At 52.0% G+C, this 15,941-nt stretch overlaps 1 protein-coding gene across 1 annotated transcript in view; it reads left to right on the top strand.

Annotated features, from left to right (window-relative positions):
- The window catches only part of MVB12B (multivesicular body subunit 12B), a 183,596-nt gene extending 171,845 nt beyond the window's left edge, over positions 1-11,751 (top strand). Inside the window, exon 10 of the mRNA XM_030858652.2 lies at positions 11,260-11,751. Coding sequence (XP_030714512.2) covers positions 11,260-11,346 — 87 coding nt within the window. The 3' untranslated portion in view covers positions 11,347-11,751. The remainder of the gene's footprint in view (positions 1-11,259) is intronic.
- Positions 11,752-15,941: the final 4,190 nt, after the last annotated feature.

Genomic DNA, 15,941 nt, shown 5'->3' with positions numbered 1-15,941 from the left:
AAAACAATCCCTTACTGCTGTTCCTTGTCTGGAGCCCTCTCGTTGATTTGATAGTTAACAAGACCCAGGGAGGGAAGGGTGGGAGGGTGTGTGCTCGCCTTTACTTCTTTCCCCTCTATTTTATTTAGCAAAAGGTTTCAGGTAGTGGTTCTCTACCTGCTTAACCATTAAAGCCCCTCGGATGCTTTTAAGAAATGCCGATGCCTGCCCTGCCCTCAGCCCCACCCTGACCCCAGGCAGGGTCCAGGCAGCACTGGCTTTGGTTCAGACCCTTGATTCTGATGCACATGGAGGACTGCTTTTTCACTCTCAAGAGTGGGTGGGGGGTTTGATCACCCTCCTTCTGCCATGAGGCTGGGGCTAGAGAGCCTCCCCAGTGCAGCTGGAAACCAAGGTCGGCATCTCCCACCGCCAGGATGCTGGCCTCACCGTGACAAAAGGCTCTTGGAATCTGGGAATCGCGTGCTGTGTCTCGAGAGGTCTGATACGTTGGTGGCAGGGTCTTCTGCCAGGGGCCCACCATCCCCGGCCCAGGGAAGCCCCACAGAGCCCCTGACAGCGACGTCTCTTTCCTGGACTTCCTGCTGCTGTGATGATGGCCCATGCCCACCAGAGGGCGCTGTGGCCAGGGCCGGGCGCCGCTCGGCTGGGCTCAGCTCTACGAACCAAAATGCTTTTTAATTGAAAATTTTTTTAATTCAAAAAGGATTTGCTGTTTGTACGCGAGTGCAGGTTTTCCTCATGCAGGAGGCTAATGTCCTGAGTCAACAGATCCGGGCCCAAATCCACCTTCAAAGGTACTCAGTGTTTGCCCAAGGGAGTGAAAGGGCTTCCAGAAGCGGCCCTAGTCTCTTGGGCAAACACTTTGGGGCCAGCAATCCCAGGCAGAGGACAGCGTCTGTGGGAAGGGTTATCCACGGCCTAAGGGGGATTATGACGGGGGACATATGTTGAAATTTCATTTGGGGAGTTAGAGAAAACAAGAGGTGCTTTTCTCCAGCCAAGATAACCTACAAAGGGAAGAATCTCAAGGGCAGGGGTGGGCGGACAGCAATCTGTGCGGCGGGTCCCTGGCCCCCTCCTGGGGCGGCGGCGAACTTGGGCCGTGAGTCAGGAGGAGGCGGCGTGTGTACTTCTGATTCTCCCCCCGCCCCCGAGGGTGAGAGAAACAGGAGTTTAGCAGTTTGTCCTTGAAGACCCTTCTATACCCCCCTCCCGCAGTGACCGTGTCCCTACCCCTGGCCACAAAGACTGGCCTCCGACCCCCCACCAGGGCCCTTCCACCCTGGCCTGCCCACCTGCGCCCCTCGTCCCGCCCCCCACCCTGCCATCGGGAGCGCACTTGCCGGGCCCACACCGGCAGGGCAGCGTCCAGGTCTGCGGCCCGCTTCCGGGCCGGCTCTGGACGTCTGGGAGCGCGGGCTTCCGTCTTCCTCCACGCGCTCTCTGTGGCCAGCCCCCAACTAACCAAGGCAGCCTCGCTGCCCTGGGCGTCCCCGCCACCCTGGGAGCCGGACACTCTGGAAGAGCAGAGGTGGCACAGCCCACAGCTGTCTCCCCAGCGCGTGACGGTGCCCCTGCAGGGCGCCTGGCGCTGGGCTCGCTCCCTCACCTCTGCTGCGGGCGGCCCCAGGTGGGCGTCTCCCAGGCAAGGCCTCAAAGCAGCCAAAGCGAGGCCCTCCCCACCCTCTCCCCCAGCCCCTCTTCAGCAGCCCCTCAGCCCTGATGTCTCTGGTCTCCTCTCTGCTCACTCCCATCCACATCCGCTCCTACATCTCACTGATTGGGCCACGGAACCGACCCACAGCATCAGGTCACCTGGGAGCTGGTTGACGATGCAGAATCTCAGGCCCCACCCCAGACCTACTGAGTCAGGACCTGCGTGTGTTAAAGGCGGATCAGCCTGCTGTTAACAGCCTCTTCAGAGCTGGGTGCCACCCTCTCCCCACGCCTGAGGAGAGACCACACTCGCCTGTCCATGTCAGCACTGCTCTCTTGAACTTTTGCCCACCCAGAACTGCCCCTTCTAAGATCATCATGTGTTTTTAACTACCGTGCCCCCAGCCTGTGCAGCTCAGGCACTGCTGCCCTCCTCCCTGGTCCCTGGGTCCATCGTCAGGGCTGGTTTCCTCCTCCCTTCTTGGCCCCAATTGACAGGCCCATCTTCTTGTCTTCCGACCCTGGGTGCTTTTCTCGAAACAGCTCCACACCTGTAACTCCAGATACCCTGCCCCCCAAGTGCTTCCACTTCCCATCCCTTTATTCCTGGTTCCATATGTCTCCAGCCGGGCTTGTGGCACCCCCTGGGTGCTGCTCAGGGACCACCCTCGGCCATTGGCAGAAATGCTCTTATGCTCTCTCCCCCAAGCTGCTTTCGTCCTGTGTTGCCCATTTGGGTTAAAGGCTCCGGTGTGCCCATGTCCATCCCCTGCCACTCTTGTAGGGCTCTCACCTGGCCCCAGCGCCCAGCACGGGGGCAGGGAATGTGATGGGTGCCGATGGAGCCGTGATGCGCCTGAGCAGCCACCAGGTGGCGGTATTGTCCCAAACTTTGCCCGAAGGCCTGGTCCGGGACTGCCCGACTCCTCCAGCCTCCTGGGAGCTGGAGTCCCCAGACCATGGTCATTAGCAGGAAAGTGGGGCTACTTTGATGGGCTCCCCCACGTAGCCAGCAGATGTGCAGCGCGTGCTTGCCTGGTGCTGGGGCAGGCGGACCCTTAACCTGCCGCACCTCGTCCTGCCTTCACAGTAGGCCCCGGCGGTAGAGATCATCAAGCCACCTTTTTTATCGAGGTATAATTGACATATAACATTGTATTAGTTGCGGGTGTACAACATGTTTCAGTATTTGTGTATATTGCAAAGCGATCATCATAATAAGTGGCTAATATCCCTCATCATACACAGTAACAATTTTTTGACTTCTGACGAGAACTTTTAAGATTTAGCAACTGTCAAAGATGCAGTACAGTATTAATAACTGTAGTCACCAGGCTGTACATCCCCCCCGCATGGCGTAATTATTTCGTGACTAGAAGTTTGTGCCTTTTGACTCCCTTCACCCGTTTCGTGCACCCCACCCCACCGCTGCCTGTGGCAACCACCCATCTGCTCTCTGCACGGTGAGCTTGGTTTTGTGGTTGCTGTTGTTGCTGTGTGTTAGAGTCCGCATATAAGTGAGATCAGATGGTGTTTGTCTTTCTCTGTCTGACTTATTTCATTTAGCATAATGCCCTCAAGGTCCATCCGTGTTGTCACAAAGGCAAGATTTCATTATTTTATTTTTTATTTTAAAAAGTTTTTTATTGAAGTAGTTGATTTACAATGTTGTGTTTCAGGTGTACAGCAAAGTGATTCAGTTATGTATGTGTGTATATATACACATACATACGTATATTCTTTTTCAGATTCTTTTCCTTTATAGGTTATTACAAAATATTGAGTATATTTCGCTGTGCTATACAGTAGGTCCTTGTTGATTATCTATATTATATATAGCAGTGTGTATATGTTAATCCCAAACTCCTAGTTTATCCCTCCACCCTGCTTTTCCTTTAGTAACCATAAATCTGTTTTCTATATGTCTGTGGGTCTATTTCTGTTTTGTGTATAAGTTCATTTGTATCTTTTTTTTAGATTCCACATGTAAGCGATATCATATGATATTTGTCTTTCTCTGTTGGATTTACTTCACTTAGTATGATAATCTCTAGCTCCATCCATGTTGCTGCAAATGGCATTATTTCACTCCTTTTTATGGCTGAGTAGTATTCTGTGTGTGTGTGTGTGTGTGTGTGTGTGTGTGTGTGTGTGTGTGTATACCACATTTTCTTTATTCATTTGTCTGTTGATGGATGTTTAAGTTGTTTCCATGTCTTTGCTATTGTAAGTAGTGCTACAGTGCACATTGGGGTGCATGTATCTTTTCGAATTATGTTTTTCTCCAGATACATGCCCAGGAGTGGGATTGCAGGATCATATGGTAGCTCTATTCTTAGTTTTTTAAGGAAGCTCCGTACTGTTCTCCAGTACTGTTCTCTGGTTATACCAGTTTACATTCCCACCAACACTGTAGGAGGGTTCCTTTTTCTCCACACCCTCTCCAGCATTTATTATTCATAGACTTTTTCATGATGGCCATTCTGACCAGCGTGAGGTGATACCTCATTGTAGTTTAGATCCGCATTTCTATGTTAGCAATGTTGAGCATCTTTTCATGTGCCTTTTGGCCATCTGTTATGGCTTCTTTGGAGAAATGTCTATTTAGATCTTCTGCCCATTTTTTGATTGGGTTGTTTGGGCTTTTTTGGTATTGAGCTGTATGAGCTGTTTGCATATTTTGGAGATTAATCCCTTGTCAGTCACATCATTTGCAAGTGTTTTCTCCCATTCTATAGGTTGTTTATGGTTTCCTTTGCTGTGCAAAAACTTTTAAGTTTAATGAGGTCCCAGTTATTTATTTTTGTTTTTATTTCCATTACTCTAGGAGACAGATCCAAGAAGATATTGCTACGATTTATGTCAAAGAGTGTTCTGCCTATGTTTTCCTATAGGAGTTTTATAGTATCCGGTTTTACAGTTAGGTCTTTAATCCACTTTGAGTTTATTTTTGTGTATGATGTTAGAGAATGTTCTAATTTCATTCTTTTACATGTAGCTGTCCAGTTTTCCCAGCACCACTTATTGAAGAGACTGTCTTTTCTCTATTGTATGTTCTTGCCTCCTTTGTTGTAGATTGATTGACCATAATTGCATGGGTTTATTTCTGGGCTTTCTATCATGTTCCATTGATCTATATATTCTTTTCTGTGCCAGTACCATACTGTTTTTTTTGTTGTTTTTTGGGGGGTTTTTTTTGCGGTACGCGGGCCTCTCACTGTTGTGGCCTCTCCCGTTGCGGAGCACAGGCTCCAGACGCACAGGCTCAATGGCCATGGCTCACGGGTCCAGCAGCTCCACGGCATGTGGGATCTTCCTGGACCGGGGCACGAACCCATGTCCCCTGCATTGGCAGGCGGACTCTCAACCACTGCGCCACCAGGGAAGCCCCATACTGTTTTAATTACTGTAACTTTGTAGTATAGTCTGAAGTCAGGGAGCCTGATTCCTCCAGCTTCACTTTCCTTTCTCAAGATTGCTTTGGCTATGCAGAGTCTTTTGTGTTTCCATACAAATTTTAAGGATTTTTCTTGTTCTAGTTCTGTGAAAATGCCGTTGGTAATTTGATAGGGATTACATTGAATCTGTAGATTGCCTAGGATAGTATAGTTATTTTGACAATATTGATTCTTCCAATCCAAGAACACAGTGTATCTTTCCATCTGTTTGTGTCATCTTCAATTTCTTTCATCAGCGTCTTATAGTTTTTGGAGTACAGATCTTTTGCCTCCTTAGGTAATTTTTTTTAACATCTTTATTGGAGTATAATTGCTTTACAGTGGTGTGTTAGTTTCTGCTTTATAACAAAGTGAATCAGTTATACATATACATATGTTCCCATATCTCTTCCCTCTTGAGTCTCCCTCCCTCCGACCCCTCTAGGTGGTCACAAAGTACCGAGCTGATCTCCCTGGGCTATGCAGCTGCTTCCCACTAGCTATCTATTTTATGTTTGGTAGTGCATATATGTCCATGCCACTCTCTTTGTCACAGCTTACCCTTCCCCCTCCCCATATCCTCAGGTCCATTCTCTAGTAGGTCTGTGTCTTTATTCCCGTCTTACCCCTAGGTTCTTCACGACCTTTTTTTTTTTTTCCTTAGATTCCATGTATATGTGTTAGCATACAGTATTTGTTTTTGTCTTTCTGACTTACTTCACTCTGTATGACAGACTCTAGGTCCATCCACTTCACTACAAATAACTCAATTTCATTTCTTTTTATGGCTAAGTAATACTCCATTGTATATATGTGCCACATCTTCTTTATCCATTCATCTGATGATGGACACTTAGGTTGCTTCCATGTCCTGGCTATTGTAAATAGAGCTGCAATGAACATTTTGGTACATGACTCTTTTTTGAATTATGGTTTTCTCAAGGTATATGCCCAGTAGTGGGATTGCTGGGTCGTATGGTAGTTCTATTTGTAGTTTTTTAAGGAACCTCCAGAATGTTTTCCATAGTGGCTGTATCAATTTACAGTCCCACCAGCAGTGCAAGAGGGTTCCCTTTTCTCCACACCCTCTCCAGCATTTATTGTTTCTAGATTTTTTTGATAATGGCCATTCTGACCGGTGTGAGATGATATCTCATTGTAATTTTGATTTGCATTTCTCTAATGATTAGTGATGTTGAGCATCCTTTCATGTGTTTGTTGGCAATGTGTATATCTTCTTTGGAGAAATGTCTATTTAGGTCTTCTGCCCATTTTTGGATTGGGTTGTTTGTTTTTTTGATATTGAGCTGCATGAGCAGCTTGTAAATTTTGGAGATTAATCCTTTGTCAGTTGCTTCATTTGCAAATATTTTCTCCCATTCTGAGGGTTGTCTTTTGGTTTTATTTATGGTTTCCTTTGCTGTGCAAAAGCTTTGAAGTTTCATTAGGTCCCATTTGTTTATTTTTGTTTTTATTTCCATTTCTCTAGGAGGTGGGTCAAAAAGGATCTTGCTGTGATTTATGTCATAGAGTGTTCTGCCTACGTTTTCCTCTTAAGATTTTGATAGTGTTTGGCCTTAAATTTAGGTCTTTAATCCATTTTGAGTTTATTTTTATGTATGGTGTTAGGGAGTGTTTCATACTTTTACGTGTACCTGTCCAGTTTTCCCAGCACCACTTACTGAAGAGGCTGTCTTTTCTCCACTGTATGTTCTTGCCTCCTTTATCAAAGATAAGGTGACCATATGTACGTGGGTTTATCTCTGGGCTTTCGGTCCTGTTCCATTGATCTATATTTCTGTTTTTGTGCCAGTACCATACTGTCTTGATTACTGTAGCTTTGTAGTATAGTCTGAAGTCAGGGAGCCTCATTCCTCCAGCTCCATTTTTCGTTCTCAAGATTGCTTTGGGGCTTCCCTGGTGGCGCAGTGGTTGGGAGTCTGCCTGCCGATGCAGGGGACACAGGTTCGTGCCCCAGTCAGGGAAGATCCCACGTGCCGCGGAGCGGCTAGGCCCGTGAGCCATGGCTGCTGAGCCTGTGCGTCCGGAGCCTGTGCTCCGCAACGGGAGAGGCCACAACAGTGAGAGGCCCGTGTACCGCAAAAGAAAAAAGATTGCTTTGGCTATTTGGGATCTTTTGTGTTTCCATACAAATTGTGAAATTTTTTGTTCTAGTTCTGTGAAAAATGCCAGTGGTAGTTTGATAGGGATTGCATTGAATCTGTAGATTGCTTTGGGTAGTAGAGTCATTTTCACAGTGTTGATTCTTCCAATCCAAGAACATGGTATATCTCTCCATCTATTTGTATCATCTTTAATTTCTTTCGTCAGTGTCTTATAATTTTCTGCATACAGGTCTTTTGTCTCCTTAGGTAGGTTTATTCCTAAATATTTTATTCTTTTTGTTGCAATGGTAAATGGGAGTGTTTTCTTAATTTCACTTTCAGATTTTTCATCATTAGTGTATAAGAATGCCAGAGATTTCTGTGCATTAATTTTGTATCCTGCTACTTTACCAAATTCATTGATTAGCTCTAGTAGTTTTCTGGTAGCATCTTTAGGATTCTCTATGTATAGTATCATGTCATCTGCGAACAGTGACAGCTTTACTTCTTCTTTTCCGATTTGGATTCCTTTTATTTCTTTTTCTTCTCTGATTGCTGTGGCTAGAACTTCCAAAACTATGTTGAATAAGAATGGTGAGAGTGGGCAACCTTGTCTTGTTCCTGATCTTAGTGGAAATGGTTTCAGTTTTTCACCATTGAGGACGATGTTGGCTGTGGGTTTGTCATATATGGCCTTTATTATGTTGAGGGAAGTTCCCTCTATGCCTACTTTCTGCAGGGTTTTTATCATAAATGGGTGTTGAATTTTGTCGAAAGCTTTCTCTGCACCTATCGAGATGATCATATGGTTTTTCTCCTTCAGTTTGCTAATATGGTGTATCACGTTGATTGATTTGCGTATATTGAAGAATCCTTGCATTCCTGGAATAAACCCCACTTGATCATGGTGTATGATCCTTTTAATGTGCTGTTGGATTCTGTTTGCTAGCATTTTGTTGAGGATTTTTGTATCTATGTTCATCAGCAATATTGGCCTGTAGTAGTTTTCTTTCTTTGTGACATCCTTGAATAAAAGTGATGAGGGTGGACATCCTTGTCTTGTTCCTGATCTTAGAGGGAACACTTTCAGCTCTTCACCATTGAGTATGATGTTAGCTGTGGGTTTGTCGTATAGGGCCTTTATTATATTGAGATAGGTTAGCTCTATGCCCACTTTCTGGAGAATTTTTATCATAAACCGATGTTGAATTTTATCAAAAGTTTTTCCTGCATCTATTGAGATAATCATATGGTTTTTAGCCTTCAATTTGTTAATGTGGTGTATCACATTGACTGACTTACAGATGTTGAAAAAATCCTTGCATCCCTGGGATAAATCCCACTTGATCATGGTGTATGATTCAACGTATTGTTGGATTCAATTTGCTGGTATTTTGTTGAGGATTTTTGCGTCTGTGTTCATCAGTGATATTGTAATTTTCTTTTTTTGTGGTATCTTTCTTTGTCTGGTTTTGATATCAGGATGATGGTGGCATCATAGAATGAGTTCGGAAGTCTTCCTTGCTCTGCAATTTTTTTGGAATAGTTTAGTTTGAGAAGGACAGGTGTCAACTCTTCTCTAAATGTTTGATAGAATTTGCCTGTGAAGCCATCTGGTCCTGAACTTTTGTTTGTTGGGAGTTTTTTAATCACAGATTAAATTTCAGTACTTGTAAATTGGTCTGTTCATATTTTCTGTTTCTTCCTGGATCAGTCTTGAGAAATTGTACCTTTCTAAGAATTTGTCCATTTTTTCCAGATGGTCCATTTTATTGGCATCCAGTTGCTTGTAGTAGTCTCTTATGGTCCTTTGTATTTCTGTGTCAGTTGTAACTTCTCTTTTCATTTCTGATTTTATTGATTTGGGCCCTCTCCCTTTTTTGCTTGATGAGTCTGGCTAAAGGTTTATCAATTTTGCTTCTCTTTTCAAAGAACCAGCTTTCAGTTTTATTGAAGATTTCATTCTTTTTTTTCTTTTTATCGCTGAGGACTATTCTACTGTATACGTACCACATTTTCTTTATCCATTCATCCATTGATGATGGACACTTAGGTTGGTCCATATCTTGACTGTTGTAAATAATGCTGCTGTGAACACGGGGGTACGTAGAACTTTCTGAATTAGTGTTTTCCTTTTCTTGAGGTGAATTCCCAGCAGTGAATCATGTGACAGTGCTATTTTAGTTTTTTAAGGCACCTCCATACTGTTCTCCTTAGTGACTGTACCAATTTACATTCCCACCAACAGTGCAAGAGGGTTCCCTTTGCTCCACATCATTGCCAACATTTATTTCTTGATGTGACCCCCTCTTTAGAGATGAGTTCACTGAGGTTCAGAGGAGGAAAGACCTGCCTGAGGTCACCCTGCCACGTCAAGTCCTTCCCTCCCCGCCCCTTCTGTTTGTAGGGACCACAGTCCCATCACCAGTGTCACCTGGTCCCTGTGGCTGCTCAGGGCTGCTCGCCTCTGCTGCTCACACGGGACAGCCAGGGCCAGCCCAGGCCTCGCCCCCGCACCCAGCGCCAGCCTGGATCTGTGTCGGTCCTGGGTCGGCCTCCGGGACCACGGGCAGGGTGGCTGAGGACGCAGTGCTGCAGTGGTAGTCTGCTGCCTGCCTCGGCCTCCCCACCATTTCCCCTTGGGAGGAGTAAAACCCTCCGGAAGCTTCTGCTTCCCCTCATTTCTAGAACGATCCCTAAAGCCCCTCAGCCCGTAGCTGTGCTCCTTGCTCTGCATGGCCCTCAGAAATGCCTCCTTGCCGCAGGCAGCTCACTTTGGGGGTCGGGAGGGCATTTGGAGCCCACGGCTGCGGCTGGGGTCTGCACCCTACTGGGTGGGCACCCAGCGGTCACCCTCATGCTGGGATGGTTGCACGTCACCTTCCTGGCAGCCCCGCCCCCCCCCCCGGGGTCTCCGAGGCGACAACTTCAAGTAGTGGCTGAGTTCAACCAGGCAGCTCAACTGCGTTACGTAGGGAAGCCCGTTTTATGGCAATTCTACTGCTAAAAAGTTTTAAAATATTATTTTAAATGTTTAACAACCACTGACCTAATCTAAGCAACTCATTTCTAAGACCCATGGACCCACGTGGTTGCCCTGCGTGGTGTCCAGGCCATTCCCACGGCCCTGCTCCCCAGCCCCGCAGCCTCGGGCCTGGCCCTTCTGCCCGGCGGGCACTCCTCACCTGTGCCCCCTCGTCTTCCTGGCATGCCCTGCCCAACGTTTGGATGTTGAAATCCTGCCTGGCCTTCAAGGTGAACCACAGGTGTCCCCACCCCTTCTGTAAATTTCCGCCAGACTCGGAAGCTACCTTCTGTCATTTCCGTGAGCCGGGGTCAGGTAGGCAGGCTTGGGTCTCAGGCGGGAGGGTTGAGCTCAGGTTCGGGCGGGCAGCAGGGCGGGCCGGGCACAGGTACACTCCGCCGGCGCCCGCCCTGGCCCAGGCTCACGGAGCCCCAGGTCCATCACGTGCGAGGAAGCGCTGGGAGCTCAGTACGGAGTGCGCTTCGGGGTGTGGGGTGGTGCCCCTTCCCTGCGTCCCATGTCAGCCGGTGTTTGTCTTCAGGTCAGGAAGCAGTGAGCAGAGCAGCAAGTCCAGGGGTCCCCCAAGCCTGGTGGCTACGGCTAGCCCAGGTCAGGTCTGGGATGGAGCCCCAGCTCTGTCCCTTCCCGTCCGTGGGACTCCTCCAGCAGCAGGAGCGTGGGGACCATCCGCCGGGGGGCAGCAGGGCGCACGCGGGCAGCTGTGCGCGTCCGCTGCAGGCACCGCGGCTTTGGGCGCTGCTGGGGCCGAGAGCTCACCTTTCAGGGGGTGGGCAGGGCCCAGAAGGCACCAACTGTCACTAACTAGCCAGCCACCTGCAGCACCAAAGGCGTCTCCCCCACCGCCCGCCGTGCACGTGCACAGCTCACGCCTGCGGTACGTGTGCACGTGCAGAGGGCCGCCCTTACCGTGTCCTCAGGGCCTGCGCCTGCCTGTCCGAGGCCGTGGGGGGGGGGGGTCCTTCTCTGGTGTCCTCTAGCCCTGACTGTGCTGCTCTACCCCCTCCCCCTGCAGTACGAGTACAGCTTCCGCACGGAGCAGAGCGCCGCCGCCCGGCTCCCGCCCAGCCCCACCCGGTGCCAGCAGATCCCCCAGTCCTGAGGGGCCACCTGCGGGGAGAAGATGCATTGCCCAGACTACTGAGCGCCCCCCTCGCCCGGTCCCTCCCGCCGCCCATCCACACTGCCCCGCTTGGCGCTTCTGGGAGACTCTGGGCAGCTGAGCTGTTACCTCCTCGGTCATCAGCTTGCCTGACGTGACACCCCGCTTCCCTGGGGATGCTGTTCATAATCTCGACTAATCTGTGTGTGCTGTAGTGACCAGTGGCTCCTACCATGTCTGTGTGATGACCAGTTGTCCTGCGAACAACCCTACCCACCACGGGAGTCACCCCGAGGGCCCTGGACAGTTGTTCTGGCCGCCCAGTGACGCCACCGGCTCCCTGCTCTCCGGACCGTCACCACCACTAAGCCATTGCTTCCTCCCAGAAGACCCTGAGGGGCTGGCGGCTTCGCACAGGGCCCTCCAGGGCTGACGGATCGCCCCAGGCCCACGGAACACATCGCTCATGCCAACGGCATCAAGTGCCCGAGAATTTCCCAGGGACCCTAAGGAAACGTGGGAGGAGGCGGCCAGCGGGTCCCCAAGTGGACAACCTCGGACTTGCCCCTCAATTCACACACTGGATGCCCTGAGGTCGGGGGACAGCCATCCCCCAGCCACCGGCCCAGAGAGGACTTGCCTTCCCGGCGAGACGGCCGTGTGGCCAGGTGCTTGCCTGGACGTGAGCTTTGCTGCCAGGACGCTGGGCTCACTCACCTCACACCCTCATCCCCACAAAGGGCTCATCTCTGCAGTGCCCACGTGCCAACGACAGCTCCAACTGCCCGGCCCGGTGCTCTGACCGTGACCAGGCCGTGGGTGAAGAGGCTCTGTGAGCCCGTGCCCAGGGACGTGGACACGCGGTCACCCAGCTTCTCAGAGCCAGGCTGTGTCTTAGTGGCCTCTGCTAACAGGAGCAGTTGTTTTGAAAAGTCCGTCTGACCCAGGTCACCAAACTGGGGCCAGAACTGACATCTCTGCCACGAGTGGCCATGCTGGCATTCCCCACAGTGCCGGCTGGGACTGGGTGCCAGTCCCATGGGTGCCATGGGAACGGGGCCGCTGTCCTCCCTGGAGGCTCGGTCCTCACCCTGTGGCTGCCTTGTCTGGCCGTTGGAATTTGTCCTAACTCCCCAGAACTTGGTATCTCACATCTTGGGGGTCACCAGATGGTTGGCGCTTTGGACGTGAGGTTCGATGTGTGTCTGGTCGCTGGCATAGGAAGGCAGCCTAGGAGAACCACTGCCCAGCCAGGGACAGCCCCTCCTCCCTGCAGTTCCTAGGGTGGCACAGGGCTGGCTGGGGCGCAGCAGGAACTGGCCGGCAGTTAGGAGCTGCCGCCTCTGGCTGAGAAGTGAGGCCGGGGCAGAACATCCCTCACAGACCTGCATCAGCCCCACCACCCCCGTCCCCCTCCACTCTTCCCCCACGGCTGCCCCTTGGGCTTCATTTCGATACCTCCTGATTTCTGGGCGCTAGAGATGTGCTCACCTCTCCCCACTGCCCCCGAGACCTGAGGACATCCCCAGTGGGGCTGGCCTTCCCGCGTGGCCAGGTGGCAGGAAAAGGCAGTTAGCTGGTGGAACCCGCCGGGGCCCGGGAGGCGCGGGATGGAAAGTCCCCATGAGGACCCTTTGGGATCGGTGCTTACCCAGGACAGAGCCGATGACCCGGTCTCAAATGTACCCACTGAAATGAGCGGGCTGTTTCTGGGGAATTGGGGGAGCCCCGTGGGGCCCGGAGACCCTGTGTCTGCTGCTGCCGTTTGGACAGGTGGGGCTGGTCCAAAACCGGCAGAGGGGTGACGTCTCCGCTCACCTCTGTCCGGCTGTGTTGGCTCGTGGGCTCTGTCCTTGCAGCTCTCCTCACACCCCAGCTGTGGGATCATCTCCAACAGGTAAACACCCCACGGCCGTTCTCCCTTGACTGAGAACCAAGCACTTTGGCGGCTCCGATGGGCCCTGGGAGGTCCAGAGACAGCCCCGTGGGACCCCTTGTCAGGGAGCAAGAGAGCAGTGAGGGTGTGTCTGGGGAGAGGAGCCGCCAGCCCCCGCCAGTCCCCCGCCAGCCCCAGGCCACCCTGCAGCTCTGGGACAGGCAGGCAAGGCAGGGCTGCAGGGCCGCCGGGAAGAGGGCAAACCTCTGTGGACTCAGGCGAGCTGGAGAGGCCTCCGCAACGTTCCAGACTCGGTCTGGGTCTAACAGCGACTGTGAACGTCGCCATGACGGCAGCTTAAGACAAGGAAGCAGTGACAGTGTTAAGAAGTCGCGTCCGTGGTGGATTTTAGGCTGCTCCAAACTTTGCACCTTTCCTTCTGAGGTGGGTGCCCACGTGCCCCGCCTGCCCCGTGTGGAAGTGGAGCTCGCTCACCTCGGGACCGAGCCACCTCTCTGTCTTTCTGGGACGGTGCTTTTCTTCACAAACCCTCTGTTCACATGGGGAGGGAAGGCAGGGGCTCCCTCAGAGACGTGAAGGCAGCAGCCTCCGTCCTTCCCGGAAGGACTGACCAGAGCACAGCACCCCCTGCTGCCTTCTCTTCCCCCTGAACGTTCCAAGTCTCTCTCCAAAGGCCTTGGAAACAGCACAGCGGTGATAAGGAGCAAGCAGTTGACTCCAAGTTCACTTGCAAATTTCTAACAGGGCTTTTTCCACCAAGTCCGGGAACTGGTACCAGCCACAGCGTCCACTGGGAGGGATGAGCACCCTGGGGGCGGGGAGAAATAGCGGGTTAGCCCCGCCCTAGCTCCCCAGAGGGCCGCCCTGCTGGGAGGCTCTGATGGCCACCACCTGCCCCGTCCTTCAGAAGGCGGCGGGGGGCGAGGAGGCCCAACACGCACAAAGCACCTACTCCTTGCCAGGCGCTAGGCTGGCACTTGAAGCACATTTTCTCCTGTCACCACCCCTCCCCCCCAAAAAAACAAATACTCCGAAGCGTATGCTGTTTGCTCCCGGTTCCAGATGAAGAAGCCGAGACATGTCCACAGGCACAAAGCTGGTGAGTGGCAGAGGCGGGATCTGGCCCCAGAGCCCCCGGTGCCAGCTGTCCCATCACGAGCACCTGCCTCCAGTCCAGTAATGGGTTCCCAGCTGTCACTGGCCCTGCTGGTGCGACAGTGTCTCGCCGAGCACGGGGCGAGAGCTGGGTGCAGTCCCGGGGCTGCGGGCTGCCCGTCACCGTTTACAGGGGTCCCAGCCCGCAGCTCCCCTGAGAGCTGGCGCGCCCAAGGGTGAGGCACAGAGAGGCCTTGACGGCAGCCCCGTGCCTGCCGGGCGCACGAAAGCCGAGCCCACCTCCCCAGGGCCTGGAGGGGCCGGGTGCCCACGCTCACCACGCCCCCGGGGTGGCCAGTTTTCTTCACCTGTTGCGACTGTGCCGGTGGGGCCTGTCACCACCAGGAGACAGGCCTCAGGCAGGTGGCTGTGTCACTAGCTTAGGAACAACGTCGTACCGCGTGTATTTATTTGAGGTGACTCCAGTACTTGGCAAAGGGAAGTTTCACTGCGTGATTGTCGTCTTAATATAATTTGTTAAATAAACGTTTGTTTTAACCTTTCCCCAGCCTGCTGCTGTCTCTCAGGCACCGAGATCGGCTTCCCCCGGGGGATGCTCTGGGCTCCAGCTCTCTGCAGCTCATCCCAGCTGCTGGCCGCGTCGGCCAGCACCCTGGCCTTCCAGCCTTCTAGAAAGAGCTGGTGGGTTTCTTTGCCCCCGTTTAGCTTAGATGACCTGGTGACAAGCCAGAAGGATCCCAGAGGAGCGAAGAGAGCCCTGCCACTCTCTGGCGACAGCCCTCTGGAATGCTTCTGGAGGGAGAAAACACCAGTTTCCATAAAAGCATGCGAGACGCGTGCATTTTAATGGGTCGCCAGCAAGGAACGCAAAGGGGCGCTTCTATCTCTGGCTCGCCCCGAGCCTTGTCTGTGCCGAGCCGGGGCCGTCTGGCTGCCGGGAGTGGGGGGACATGCAACCACGTCCAGCGCCGGTGGTTTTGTCCTGTCTCCACTGCTCACCTGCTGGCAATATGCCACCCCAAATGCCAGGGAGGGGCTGCCAGCCCTGGACGCACACAGGCTCCTTGTGAGCACATGACTGGTGAGGTTTCACCACCATAGCTCTTTACCTTTTTCATAAGTGGCTTCGCAGTTTGGGGCTGGACACCCTGTTCATGCCAGACTAAGGCGAGAATCGCGTGACCCTTAGCTCTCATCTCACTAGGACCATGAAAGTCCCCAAAAGGGTACTGGCACCTCCAGCCCGGGCCCCCACCTCTGGCATCCCTCAGGTCTTTTTCCCACAGCGGGACAGGGAGAAGAGCCCAGAGAATTCTACGAGAAACCCACGAAGAACACTCAACATGGAGTTTGAAGAGTCCCTCCTAGTGCCGGGTCACCAAGGAAGTACACGTAGTAGCCTTTGACATCCAAGACACAGAATCTGCACTGCTCGGGGGTCGCCGGGGGGAAGCACCTCACACATGGGCCTTTGGGCAGCAAGAAATTGAAGTCCACACTCTACAGCCTGGGCCAGGGTGGGCTTAGTGGCCAGACCCAAAGGACACTCGGACCACAAAGCAGGACACAGCCTAGCCTCAAA

This window comes from Globicephala melas, chromosome 6 (assembly GCF_963455315.2).
Source record: "Globicephala melas chromosome 6, mGloMel1.2, whole genome shotgun sequence".
Taxonomy (NCBI): Eukaryota; Metazoa; Chordata; class Mammalia; order Artiodactyla; family Delphinidae; genus Globicephala; species Globicephala melas.
The sequence above is the reverse complement of the archived record's forward strand: the minus strand, read 5'-3'. Positions and strand labels throughout refer to the sequence as shown.